Genomic DNA, 14,022 nt, shown 5'->3' on the forward strand with positions numbered 1-14,022 from the left:
CAAGGTAATTTTTGACTTTGGTTTAAGGTTTTTCCATTAACTTCAAGGAAATTAAGTTGAAGGAAATTTGCAATTTATTTTAACGTCATTTGCCTTAAGCTAAAGACAATTTTCCTTGTATTTTTTGAGGTAAAAATAGCGTTAAAACAACACACAGGTGGTCACACCGAAACCTGACCAAAAATTTGGTCACACACCACCACACATGCGACATACGAAGGATGTCACACTTCAAGCTTGTAATGTGGAATGTGATCCATCCGAGGAGTTCCTCACTATTAATTCAAGCGTACACACATTTCTCTGTTTTCCTTTCTTTTTTTTTGCGATTTTTTTTCCATTATTGAAATATTTTTTGTGAGCTTTTGTTCTGACTTTTCTTTGTAGGGTTGTACTTTCTTGAACATATGAGTAACCCTTGGATACACGTTCCGTTCTGTGTCCTCACCACACTGGAACTGAGGGCAGGGCTGGACCAGCGTGGACAGGCACTCGGTGCGGTCCGGCAGGCAGAGCTGCCCGCGCGGGCACGGCGAGGACGCGTTGCCGAGGCTGCCGCTGGCGCAGGGGTCGCGGAGCGGGCACGGCCCCGGCTGCACCTGCGCGTCGACCAGCCCTGCGCACCGCGCCAGGCACGCGTTGTCGTACGTCCGGCCGTTGTCGCCGCAGACGGGCACGTGGTGCCGGGGGCAGCGGCACGGCCACGCGGGGGCGGCGGGGGCGGCGGGGGCGGCGCACTGCCTCTGCGTGCAGAGGGTGTCCCCCGACGAGCAGGTGCACACCAAACAGTCCATGACCACGGTACGCCGGTGCTCTGAAGAACAAGCAAAATATATCCGAGTAAAAAAAACAAACGAAACAAGATGCAACTAAAAGAAAACAAAGTAGTGCTAGGTTGGCCCGAGCGTGCCGTACCTATGGTGCCGGCGCCGAGGCTGCAGCGCGAGGCGTGCGGCGCGCACGGCAGGGGGGCGCAGTTCCCCAGGACGCCGTCCTGGCACAGGCAGGCGTCGTAGCAGGCCGGCGAGCTCCGGGCGGGCACGCGGACGGCCGTGCCAGCAGGGACCTCCACGTCGGAGGCAGCCCCCAAGCGGCACGAGGCCGCCGACGGCGACCCTTGCAGGTCGGCGTGGCCCGGCCCGGCCCTGTCGACGGCGGGGGCGGGCTGTTTCTCTGCGGAGTGGCCATCGGCCCCGGCCACGTCGCCGTCCTCGGGGATCCGGACGCAGGGTGGCGGGGCCGACATCGTGAGGCACAGCTGCTCGGCGGAGAACCCGGCCGGCACGGCGGACCAGTGGATGCAGGCGGGAAGCAGGCGAAGGCAGTCCTGGCCACAGAGACAAGAGCACAATCGTCGTGATCGGGGTGATGGATTATTCTATAACTATTCGCAGCCAATTGTTGGAGTCATAGCCGAAAAGTGAAGACGACGGAAGAACCACTACGCAGCTGCAAACTTTCGGTTAAATACTGTTAAACGCTGAGAGTATTCTTGATTAATGTAGCTTGTTCCCGCCCCGCGCAGAGAATCGGGCGCGCAGAATAAGTTTGATTCCGACCACTCCGATTGCGTAACTTGTGTTGACCAGAGAGCTATTAGTGTTAACCTTGAAGGGTTGCAGCAACCGCACCTGGCGTTATCAGGGCCCTTGCAGCAGAGTCCCAACTCGAGGGAGGGAGGAGGGGGAGGGGGCGCTGTTGTGGTCTCTCCCTCCCCCGACTTCTACCCCAGCCCCTTGCATAATCCCATCGCCAGCAGTAAACAGGTCTGGCCCTGACGCCTGACGGCCTGACGCCCTTCGCACTCCAGCCTCCACCCTTGACCGCGTTACCGCCCCACCGCCCCACCCCGCGTCGACCTTCCACAAATATCATGGGCAGGCCTCGGTACCATATCCCATACCTCCTCAACATTTTGCGATCTAATATCGCCCATTTTGTGACGTAACGCATTTCGGTATATTTTTCTTTTTCTTGATGCTTCGAGTGTGCAGTGCATGTGTCAATAATGGCTAATATCGCTGTGTCAAAGTCAGGGTGTGGCACCGACCTGCAGGCACAGGGGCAGCGTCCCCCTGCGCGGCGAGCAGGGCTGGGCGTGCAGCACGCAGGACAGGGCGCGCCAGAGGCGTGCGCCGCAGGCAGCCGTGCCCGTCAGCAGCGGCACCTCCTGCAGCGCGTCCAGCCGGCCCGTGCGCGCCCAGCGCGCCGCCGTGGCGCGGGCCGCGGCGTCGGCCTGGCCCGAGCAGGAGCGGAACCAGGAGGGCGGCCCCAGCAGACCGGCGCAGAAGTCAAGTCCGGAGCAGTGCGAGCCGGGCCGGCACTCCGCGTCCACTGCCAGAGAGAGAAAGAGGGAGGAAGTGAATGTTCAGTCAGGAGTGATAAATGCAAGGTAGACGCACATTAAAACCGTCTGAAGCTGAGCTAAATGTGCGTCTACCTTGGCCTGCGGCGCGCTAAAATTAAATTTTTTTCGCGATTTTGGTTGGCATGCCTGTCCACCTCACGGCTATACGGACATGAGCCCGCCCGGAGTTGAGCCCGAACCACTGTAGGCCCGACCAATGCCCGATATAAGCCCAGTTCCGAGTCCTGACTCTTCAGCTCTGGTCTTGGCTACGTCCAGCTAGTCTCATATCGGACACTGCTTCGGCCTACAGGGGTTCGGGCTCAACTCCAGGCGGGCTCATGTCCGTATAGACCACCTCACATCCCACGTCTCACGCCAGGCGCCTCACTTCACGCCGTCTTCCGGGCGGTCTCCCCTTGCGCTTCCTGACAGAGCTAAACATTTAAAGTTAAAGTTTAATTTCAAGTTCAAGTTAAGCTCAGCAATTATCGCGGTACCACTGTGAAAATTAGTCGCGGGTTTACGCGTAAATTTTCAGCGTGTCGTAAAATTTCTCCTCGAAAATTGTAAATTTACAAGCGCTTTGTATTGACTTGGAATTGATCGACAAACAAAACTATGGCCTGTCACAAATTTACAGCATACTCACAGAAAGTGGTACCTTGCGGAATGCGAGATTCAACACCACTTTTACACCCAAAAAATAAAAGGAAAATTGTCTTTAACTTAAGGCAAATGCCATCATGATGGCATATATTTGCAAAATATAGGAAAAATTTTCTTAGATTGACTTAATTTCCTTGAAAACAACGGAAAAACCTGGAACCAAGGTCAAAAATTTCCTTGTATTTCTTTAACAGAATTATCCTTGGTTGAAGTATACCATTTTCTGGGAATGTTTTGTAAATAAAAATTACAACGAGAATTACACAGGGCTCCGTAACGTATTACTTAACAGGAATTAACGTTATTTTAAGATATAAAGTTAATTATAACTTAAACCTTTTTATGTAGCCATTTTAAAATAAGTTAGTTATTCGACTTTTCCAACTTTTCCCCACAGTATCTACTGTTAATATCGGTGATATTTGAAAAATCCATTACTTTAAATTTTACTTAAACATGTGTTTTGTTACGTTAAATGACCAACATTAATGTTGAGCGAATTCGCTCGTGTTATGACAAGTTACGGAGCCCTGGAGTTTACAACAACTGTGGAGCTGCCCCGTGAGCTTGGGCCCCCCTCACCTTCCGCCAGGCAAGAGGCTAGCGCGGTCTCGTTGGCCCTGGCAAGGCACTGCTGCAGCGCGCCGCCGCTGCCGGCCGCGCTCCAGTCCTCGCGATAGGCAGTGTCGCAGGCGCGGCGGCAGGCGGGGGCGCGGGCCAGGGCGCAGCAGTGCAGGCGCGCCGCATCCAGCACTGTGGCCGCCCCCGCCCCACCCGCGCTCATCCTCACCGCAGCGTCGCTGCTGGCAGTCGGCACCGCGCCGGACGAGCGCGACACCAGGCACAGGAACAGCGGCCCCTGCAAGCAAGCAGATATCCGTTCAGTTGTGAGAGTGTGAATGGCCCATTCGTACACTTGTAGGCGTGTGCATGGAATGCCTATTCGTACACTTATTGTTGGCATGTGAAAGCCCTTCCGAACACACAAGGGCGTAAGGGTGTTAACTTTCCTTTGAAAATGCACCACTTGTGGCTCCATATGTATGAATAGCGTTGACACACCCACAAGTGTGCGTATTGGCACTCAAACACCTGAGTGCGATTTTCACATCACGATGTACGTACGTGTGGCACGAGGGGGCAGCCTCCGGCCTGCAGCCCGTCCAGCAGCCGGCCGAGGGTGACGCCGCCGCCGTCCTGGGGGTCCAAGGCGGCCAGGCACGCCCGGAGGCATGCGGGGTCGGCGTCGGCGGCCTGCGCGCAGCACGGCGCGTCTGCAAAGCATCAAACAGTTTGTTGGCTCGAGGATTTAGGAAAAAATTAAAGGGCGAAAATGGCTGAGTGGCTTTTCAGTACCAACATATCTGCGTGGTATAAAACCCTTTTCTCACTCACACACGTGGGCGGCGACGGTCTCCTCCCCATCTCCAAGTGGCGGGGTGTCCTCTCTTCGGCGGCCGGCGTTGTCGGAGGCAAGCGGCGGCGCCACCAGGTCCTGGAAACGCAAAGCAGCTGTTGCATTGTGTGACTCGCGCGGCCGAAGCCATAGGGACCATCCAGAAAGTACGTCCGCCATTCGCCGTCCCGGACCTGCCAAGTCTAGTCTCTACGAGAACTCATAGCGCCTGTTAGGTAGGCAACTTCTTGTCTGCAGTGCATGCGTGTGCTGCGGGGTGGCCTACCCCGAGTCTTGCAGGCGCCCAGCTCCCGTAATGAGGCAAATGCATCTGAGGAAAATGGACGTACCTTCTGGACGATCCCATACCCAACCCACCCTCGCCAGGCGCGCGACCGTGCAAATTGCCCGATGGTCCCCTTAGTCACTTAGTCGCCAACTCGTTGGACATTTTCGGTCGCACCCAAATCGCGAAAAATAGCGTTCAGATTGCTAAAACTCGCAGCGAACTCGTGTCCAACACTCGCGCCCAGGTCGCACCCAGGTCCACCGCTCTCGGCTCAGCATGAATAATATTAAAATGATAATAAATTAATAAAATATCTGTAGCTGCTAAACAAAGTAACATGCTTCACTCATATGCATCAAGCAATAGTTTCTTTTCATAATGTTTAAGAATACAGTTACTTTCATTTTTTAGATAGTTATAGACACATTAATTATTAAGGCCCATCTGCAATGGAGGTTGTAGGTCCGGTAGGTCGTAGGCGTAAGAGATGGCCAATCTCCCTCTCCTACTCCGCACCTTACGCCTACTCCTAAAAACCTCCTTTGTAAATGGGCCTTTAAATGATCTACATTTAGTAACACTAAACGAATTCGTGTATGTGGTACGACGGTGTGAAGGGAAGAATTGTTTATCAGAGTGGCGATTCGATAAACATTGCTCGAAGGTGTGCTGGCTTTGTTTTTCCAGTGCTGTTTCAGTTGATTTAGAACAAAAGTACGTTTCTGTGTGTATTTTTAGATGGTGATCGGAGAGCTTCGTTTACCGGAGGCAACTGGAGCAGCTCTACTAGTAGTCTAGAGAGAAATCTGTCTCGCACACGTGCGCGCGCGCGCACGCACTGACACAAACACACACAAACACTCACATTGATTTGCTTACCGTGTACACGTCAGATTCTGGGAACAGGATCACCGGCGGTGGATCTGTGAACAGGGACAGCTCTACCGGTAAGGCCGTGGAAAAGGATAAAAAAGGAGGGGGGGGGGCTAGGATGTTTCCACGAAGCCACACGTAAAATCCCCAAACTGTTTATCATTGGCTTCCATGCCAAGCTAGCTCTCTGAATGGGGTTATGCATGTAGCAGAAATTGAAGAAATGGCTTGGGGAGTAATTCCGTGTCAAGTTGTTCAAGTACTCGACTCAATTCTGATTCATTGCCGTCGAACTCCAATCCCAGCATTGTGCTCGCCGCTCCCTCTGCGACCTTTGCACTACTGACTGCACTGCAGCTCCCAGCAGTCGCCCGCATCGAGGAGTCGAAGATACCCCCCCCCCCCCTTTCTGAGAAGCCCGATATGTCTATTACCTCTGTCAAAAACAAAAGGCGCAATGATTTTCGAACGAGCACTCTCAGGCCGTTACATACTTTATTCTGAGTGGACGACGAACTTCTTTGTGAGCAGCAGTAGTTAATTACTCACAAATTTTGTGAGATAATATTGATAATTTTGTTAGTAATTATGAACAATGTTTTTCTTAGTGGACTTAATGACTATGTGAGTATCAAATTTCAAAATATTTCATATTACTCACAAAGCTTGTGAGTATTACTGCTGTACAAGTTCGTAACGGGCTTTGTACAGCAGGGATACTGACAAATTTGTCAGTAACAGGCTGATAGTGAGGGTTAGTCATATATCCCACTTACGTTGACATTCAAGTTATCTCGAAAAAAAATTGATCAAGGAACGGATCATGTAAACAGATAGTGCAGAAATGTGCGACCACTTTCTTGTCACAACTTGTCCCGATATCTACACTGGTAAAACAAAGGTGTGAATTAACACCTTTGAAGGGGCGTTAAAGTCAAAAGGCGTTAACGTTTTAGTTTTTCCCAAATATTTTCTGATGAAGCAAACCAAAGGTTTGTAGAACTTATATTTCCGCATTCAGCTCAAAATTCCGCTTTGATCAAGCCCCTACATGGGATAGGGTTCAAATCCCAACAACATGGTTCCTTTACATTTAGAAGTGAGTTATTATTTCGTCGGCGATCATGTCCACAGCCTCACGTCGTCGGCTAGTCATTAGCTTCGTTATCTTGGCTGACCCTCGAGCTGACCTGCCTGATCGGACTGGGCCGCGAGGGCCAGCAGCAGCAGCGTCAGCAGCAGCGGCGCGCCGGCCGGCAGCGGCATGGCGCGGGCCTCACTCCGGGGGGACGGCCTCCACCACGAGGATGCACCTCGCCGACCACGACATGTTCATCAGGATCAGGAGCACGCACTTGGACTCGACTAGTGCGGGACGGTGTAGAAACACCGTCGGGCGAAAAGGTCCCAAGGTCCCAAAACAGCGCTCGCTATTGACGAGGTTCGCTTGATCGTCCGCTGGCACGATCGCGCGCTGCACCTATCGAGTCCACTCGAAACTGTGACTGTCACAGAAGTTGTCTCTCGTTCGATGGCACGCTCGACATGACGCGCTCGCTCGCGACCGGGGCGGAGAGATGGTCGGAGACGACTGCACCCGCCGTCGCCCGAGGCCCGACTCTCCCGCCCCGCCCCGCCCCGCCCCGCAGCGCTACGCGCAGGGGCATCATAAGCGGTTCCCGATATAGCGGGCGCAACGCCGGCGTACGCACCGCGCGTCCTGGCGGCCCGCGGGGAGGGACGGGGTTACTTTTGGCTCGTCTTCAGTCTGTGTGTGGTGTTCCTGACCCCCCCCCCCCTCTCCACCGAGTTTGGAAACAACTCTGACGCCCGCGGCCGCCGTGGCATGGTGGCGTGTGGGGCTTCGTTTCCGTCTTGTGTTCCTCTCGGCGACGCGTCAGCGCGTCAGAGTGTCATGAACTCATTTCCCTCCTCTCTCTCTCTCTCCCCACCTCTTTATATGTCCGGTGCATATGCTTGTCACGAGTTATTTAAATCGTACAGAGTACACACTGAAAAAAAATGTTGCTAACAAGGGAACGTTTTCAGGTGGTACACTAAACAAAAATAAAACAAACAGATATGGGACTGGGACACCTAGCAGCAATGGTGCTTAAAATTAGTGCATTTTGAAGGCAGCCCTTAGCACCTTTGTTTTCCAGTTTTGCCTATAGTTTGTTGTTGCTACATGCAAACTTGCTTTGCAGGTTGCCTCGGCGGAAGGAAAAGCTTTGGCTCGAAAATATAATAGCGCATTTCTGGAAGTATCTGTAAAGATTGCTTTTAGCCAAGAAGAATCCGATGTTTCTGTTACAATGCATGGCAATAAAGTCGATGCCATACATCCAAATGTTAATCTTACTGTCAATCAAGAATGTAACCTAAAATCAATGGCTATTAATCTGCCATCAACATAAACAACGAAGAAACTACTCGCTTAAAATTTCCAGATAGCTGTTAGAATGAACTTTTCTTTGATAAACAGATATTGTGATAATGCACTGTTAAAACTTTACCGTTAATTTAACAATACTCTCAGCATCGGTGAATTTCACCGTAAGCTATATAGAACCCTGTACCACAATATCTTTACAGCCATATTTATCGTAGCTAAGTTACGCCGAAAACTGGCCGTAAGCTACAGACACGGCAGCAGGCTTTACTGCAGCTTACGGTCGAGATGACTAAGGTGATGTCACTCACGCCCATATGTGTTCGGACGGCTATACCGAGAACATTGACTTGCATAGCCGATACAAACGTTCTAACGAAATCATTGGTCAAGAACTCGCTTTCCTAGGTGCTGGCTAAAATGGAATCAAGTTCATTTTGACAGACTAAAATAGCGTCATAAGGCCACGTGACGTTCTCGATTCCTTGTAATTTATGTCATTCAAGATTTTCAAAATTTGGCACATTCTATCATCTTGACAAATTTAGGTGTGCCCCTTGGGACCTTGCCTCTTGGGTCAAACAAAAACACACGGTATGAATTGGGTAGACTAGAAATGAACATAAACTCTGTCATTTGAAACAGTAAAATTTTATTTCATTTGTTAGTCTACAGCAAATACTTCATTCATGGTAAACTATTAAACTATAGATTTTATGTCGGCACGAGCGAAAGGGCGCCTTTCTCTCGTGATGGTGTGGGAATGATTTATTGATCATTTTTGTCACAGAAGACAAAGATGATGCATGATGTTCTTGACACTACGCCTACATTTAAGTCCCAGAATTGAAAAATACTGATCTTTTATGGACAAATTTATAGACATTGGAAGTTTGACGAAACAAGACGAGCATTGTTGCTATTTTAGAATGTTTAAAATGTAGATGGCATTTGATTAAGGTCTAAGACTGTCCTAGCTAAACCAAAAATTTTACAATATTTGACCCATCTTTCATCTACGCTAGAAGTAATGCCTTAACTATGGTTGCTAGTCACATAAATGATCCATAGCAAAACGAACTAGTATGAGCAGGACTCCCACAGAGGACAACACTCGCAAAATAACTGTATAGTAACAGGATGGATGTGTTATGGCACATCAATTTTATCAAGATCAGAACACATTTTTTGCGAGTGCAAACCTCCACAAGTAGAATCTAGAAATTGAGGAATTTTATTACTCTACAAGTGAAAATTATTTAACATCAAATGCCTCTTTCGCACCAATCAATTTGCAATGTGGTTTGTTAAGAATATTTGTTTTCATTTTTTATTTAATTTGTTAAAAAAATTAAACTGAATATGTGAGCTAACACACATGCTATAGTGTGTAAAACAAGGATTTGTTTTCAGTCTCGAAGTAAAAAAAGTACAATGAAGAGACAATGAGAGACACAGATTGTGGCAGTGCGATGTAAGTTTTCTTTTTTACTGATGAAAGTCGACGTTGCTCCCATGATGCACTGCGAATGAATATCCCCCCAAATTGTGCCCAGCTAACTTGTGAATCAAAAGTCTGCACAAGTTTTCGACCATTGGCGTCAACGTGACTTAAGTGGCAGTGCAAAACTGTCAAAATTTTATCATCATGATTGTATCAAATCTAGATATCGTCGGAGCGTCTGGCCCTATGAGTCGTGAGATCTAAACCGAAACCCAGAACAAACTCGCCCCGACGTTTTTTCAATATCGTCTCGACGTTTTGCTTTTCACTGGGTAAGGTTGGTGGTGCCACCGGGAGAGTCTAAAGGAGCCACGTCTCGCAAATCGTGTAGCATATCAGATCAAATAGCTACGGCGATTCCTCGCGGATCACATGCGCACATCATTACCGGAAACTTGCTTATTTTTATTTTTTTCAAAACCTAACAATGACAGTTTCAGGGAAGTCCCGAGCCGCGAGTCCCCCGTCACCAAAGTGCAGCGATACCCAGCGCTCGAGCGCCTGCCTGCCGCTGTGGCGGCGCGCGCGTCGTTATGGGCCGCGGAGTAGAGCCGACGGGAGTAGCCTCACAACTGCCAATAACTTGTACAATAGGAATCACGAAAAAAAAGAGAAGTCTGCTGACGCCAGCTGCTTGCTTTGGTCACACGTCCGTCTCCTTGCTGCGGGGCCGCGGTGGCTTGCCGCCACCCTCCGCGGCCGCGGCCGGCTTCTTCCGGAGCGTCACTCTGTCCCCTCCGAACTCGCCCTCGTCCGGCCAGCCGGCGGCGGCCGGCGGTCGGGGCGACGGCGGCCACCCGCTCCCGGAGGCCTCCACGACGGCCATGGGGGCGGCCACGGGCGCCCAGACGTCCAGGACGCCGCCGGGGAGGCCGCCGCCGCGGGACGCCAACTCGAGCGAGTCCAGCGCGCACGCCTCGTCCCGCAGCACCTGGGCCTCCACGCTGAAGCGCACCCGCCCCGAGCGCACCGACCCGCGCGACGGGCTGCGCGACGGCCCCGCCGAGCAGGACGGCGGCCCGCCCGCAGCAGAGGCGCCCGCCGAGGAGGGTCCCGGCGCCGCGTGGCCCGCGTGCAGCGAGCACAGCGGCGAGGGCGTGGTCGTGTCGGAGATGGCCAGGTCGCCCAGGCATGCCACGAGGCTGGCAGGCACGCCCAAGGGCGACGTCTCTTCGGATCACAGTGACGTGTCGAACATGGCCATTGAGCGGGTGATAATCTCGTCCTGGAACAACGTATCGAGGTGTTGACGAGAGAAAATATACTCGTTCTTTACTGTTCCCACCACAGACTTCGTGCACTGGAAACGCAAGTAAGTGTGTGTACGCCCGTTCGTACACATAAAAGGGGTATGAAGGTGTAACTCCCACAGGGAAAATAAACGACTTAAAGACATCTTTTAGATGTCTATGTATAGATGACAGATCAGCTACTAGATGTCTATCAAAGACATCTACTGGATGATCTAAGTGCACAATTTCGTCCTAGATTCAGACGTCTATCATAAATAGATGTGTAGGTGTCAATTTTCTTAACGTTAAAATATTTCCATTTTTCGTCCTTTCATTGGCTTCTAGTAACTTGCTCTTCATGATTTCCTTTCTACCGCTTATCTTTCTCTTTGCATGAAATTCACACATGTGTACGAATGTCGCACTTACAAGTTAGCGACATTCACACACTTGCGTTTTCGGTGTAGTTGGGAGAACGAGCATTATTGTTCTCGGAGGGCCCTTTTTTAATCTCGGAATCCGCATCACATAGAGATATAGTCATGTTTCTGAACGACTGGAACGCTAGTATGTCAATTATAACAGAACACACACATTAGCTAATGTGAGGCACTGGGTGCCCTACATTAGATAGAGCATGGTAATAAGTGACAATTGTGTCAACAGTGCAACTTTAGGTCATGCAGGATAAGTTTGATATTGGAACTGTAACTGTAACACCCAAGTGGTAAGTTACCGGTCCCTGCGAACAGGCCCAGGGCGCGTTGGGCCCTCGACCGGCTTGCCTACTCACCACGCTGCTGCACCAACTCACCTTGAGACAAGACTCCATGAACTCCTCTATCGTGATGACGCCGTCCTGGTTGAGGTCCAGCTTCCGGAACACGCGGTCGACTTGCTCCCGGCACTTCCGGTCGTCCTCCACCTGGAAGGACCAGAGAACGCACCCCGGGTGAGCTTCCGTCCAAAGGCCAAGAAGGGGGAGTAGAGGAGAGGGGAGGGCACGGCTTCTAGGAAAGGAGGAGCCAGGGAGGGGAGAGGGGAATAGAGGGGAGGGCGGCGAGATCAGTGCGGGCAGGACTGTAAGAAAGGGGGTGGGGTTAAAGTCGCGGGCCTCGTCAGGATTAGAGCCTGGAGCCAGTGCGGGCAGAAATGACGAAGGCCCCCTCGTTAAACTACATTTATAAAAGATCCCATCTGAGACAAAAGATTGTGTAAAATTTCAAAGACATGTTGGTCTCCATCTTCATAGAAAACCGGAAACACCAGTGCTCAAAAGTGTAACATTGTTATTTTTTTGAACGACAAAGCAGCGGACAGAAGGGTAGAAAAAATAATAGCTTCCCCTCAATATCGAAAGTATGACATCGGAAGGATGAAGACCAAGTCGGGGAATGTGCATTACACACTAGAAGCTCATGAACTTTTTAATTCATAGCTTACTGAGTTCTGTGTACATGCTCAGTAAGCTATGGAAGCTTTTAGTGTGTACTCTGTAAATAATTTACGTTTATTTAACACGTTATTTCAAACATACTCATATCAGGTCTCGTTTTCTTTCGTTCTTTTTGTTTTTTATTATTTTGATTTTCTTATACGCCTTCCAAGGCAAGAGTGTACTTCCAAAGTTCTGGAACCCACAGTCTCATTCACGTTGTTTGTAAGTGTATAAATCCCGTTTTCAATTTCCACTGCAATACGGTGACGTTTGTAATAAATAATAAAAACGATAACGACACAACGCCGATTATTGTAAGCACGTCATGCATCGCGAAAAAACACAACTGTTCCAAAGACGGTATTGAAATGTTGATTTTATGAAGAGCAGCAGTAGGTAGTAAATTTAATTACGATATTAGCCAGAAAGCAAAAAGAGTGAGTGCGCGCGGTTACTTTCGGAAGAGAGTGTACTTACAGCCTGAGGATCTGCGCCACTACGTCGAAGGGCCCGCTGGAAGACAAGAACAACAGACAAGTTTAGGCTGAAAGTGCAAACTGGAACTCTAGTGGCTACACTCCGCTTGACCGGTGCTAGAGAAAAAGAGAGAGAGAGATAGAACCTTACTGGAGACACCACCGGAGTTAAGAGGGAGACAGGCTGGGCCCTTTATGGTTTTGCAAAAAAGGTCTATTGAGGCGTTTAACGAAAAACCAAAGGTAGTTAACAAGACACGAGCGTGGTTTTCACGCAGATAACGTGGAAAAGAGTTGCCCTGGTTAATAGCTGACTTCACGCAATAGCCAATAGGCAGACGTGCCGATGTGGGGCTATGTCGGCCAGTCATACTTCTGAACGGAATCAGCGTGATTTCCGCGCAAGTTTGGCGGAGCATATTCTCGTACAGCAAATATTTTCCCGTGAAGTCTTCGGCCAATCCGGAAAAGGAATTCCCAGTGCGATTTTCCCGCCCCAAATGTGAGGATTATGCAGGAGTTTTCGATGAAAAAACGCGTATTTGAGGGAATTATGGCGGCAAACTAGTTATAAAACAAATCTAAGGACGGCCCAACTTCATTTCTACCTGTTAGGCTCACAAACCATCAAAAACACAAAATTAGTGAAACACGACAATTCGTCATCCTTGTGCTCTGCGCATGCGACAGAGAAAGCGCGGAATGTTTTCCGGAAATAACCGGGAACTTCGAGGGAGAATGTTTGCTGTGCACATATCCCCTAAGTGCTGCACGAGGGGGCAATAACTCTGAATTCAAGCGTACACATGATTCCCGGTATCCACGATTCCCGTTGATTTCCATCGTGATTTTCATTATTTTCCGCTGATTCCCGGGCCGGTGTGATCACATGATTTCCAGGGTTATTGCCCCCGGTGCTACCTCAATCTTGCGAGAAAATCAAGCCGCTAGCCGACGCTTGCACAAAAATTGCAACAAAGGCATGGAAATCACGGCAGCTCGAAAAGCTGGTTTAGTTCAGAAGTATTAGCTAAATAGCCCAATGTCTACCTGTTAATTAAAGGGTATTTCAATGGGACCCGGAAAGGGAGAAGTGAGGAGAACAAAACCGGCTTCAGAGAGCGGTAGTTGGGGGTAGACGCGGGGAGGAGTGCGAGGAGTGTAGAGCAGCCAAGCACCAATCCTACCCTCGTCATCCCCCACCACCGCCCTCTGGATCCGTTTTTGTTCTTCTTAATTCCTTCTCAGGCTCCATTGAAATACCCTATTGGCTGTTGCAAAAAGTGGGCTGCTAACCGAAACAATTTTTTTTTTTTACGCTAGCGGCGTGATGAAAATGACGCTCGCGAGCTCTGCATCCAACCACAGGTTTGCCCCTGCTATTATTATTGCTTTTCTTATTGCTA

General features: G+C 50.0%; 2 protein-coding genes and 1 long non-coding RNA gene across 5 annotated transcripts in view; 1 reads left to right on the forward strand and 2 right to left on the reverse strand.

The window, feature by feature from the left end:
- Window positions 1-7,211, reverse strand: part of LOC113211760 (reversion-inducing cysteine-rich protein with Kazal motifs) — a 10,155-nt gene extending 2,944 nt beyond the window's left edge. Inside the window, exons 1-8 of the mRNA XM_026430234.2 lie at window positions 6,765-7,211; window positions 5,581-5,624; window positions 4,412-4,511; window positions 4,142-4,290; window positions 3,599-3,875; window positions 2,051-2,334; window positions 916-1,327; window positions 449-814 (exon numbers count right to left, since the gene is read on the reverse strand). Coding sequence (XP_026286019.1) covers window positions 449-814; window positions 916-1,327; window positions 2,051-2,334; window positions 3,599-3,875; window positions 4,142-4,290; window positions 4,412-4,511; window positions 5,581-5,624; window positions 6,765-6,840 — 1,708 coding nt within the window. The 5' untranslated portion in view covers window positions 6,841-7,211. The remainder of the gene's footprint in view (window positions 1-448; window positions 815-915; window positions 1,328-2,050; window positions 2,335-3,598; window positions 3,876-4,141; window positions 4,291-4,411; window positions 4,512-5,580; window positions 5,625-6,764) is intronic.
- Window positions 5,996-6,988, forward strand: LOC127749654 (uncharacterized). Its single transcript, XR_008011276.1, has 2 exons — window positions 5,996-6,198; window positions 6,709-6,988. It is a non-coding gene; the product is annotated as an uncharacterized LOC127749654 (long non-coding RNA).
- A 1,387-nt stretch (window positions 7,212-8,598) lies between the features above and the next one.
- The window catches only part of LOC113211773 (Kv channel-interacting protein 4), a 36,301-nt gene continuing 30,877 nt past the window's right edge, over window positions 8,599-14,022 (reverse strand). For 2 of the 3 annotated variants that reach the window (XM_026430249.2, XM_052268695.1), the window contains 2 exons: window positions 11,517-11,627; window positions 8,599-10,695 (listed from right to left, as the gene is read on the reverse strand). In XM_026430249.2, the coding sequence (XP_026286034.1) occupies window positions 10,648-10,695; window positions 11,517-11,627 (159 nt within the window). In that variant the 3' untranslated portion in view covers window positions 8,599-10,647. Of the gene's footprint in view, window positions 10,696-11,516; window positions 11,628-12,617; window positions 12,654-14,022 lie in introns of all 3 variants that reach the window. The other variant, XM_026430248.2, reaches the window with a different exon arrangement.

The sequence above is a fragment of the Frankliniella occidentalis genome, unplaced genomic scaffold (genome assembly GCF_000697945.3).
Source record: "Frankliniella occidentalis isolate FOCC.00 unplaced genomic scaffold, Focc_3.1 Scaffold74, whole genome shotgun sequence".
Taxonomy (NCBI): domain Eukaryota; kingdom Metazoa; phylum Arthropoda; class Insecta; order Thysanoptera; family Thripidae; genus Frankliniella; species Frankliniella occidentalis.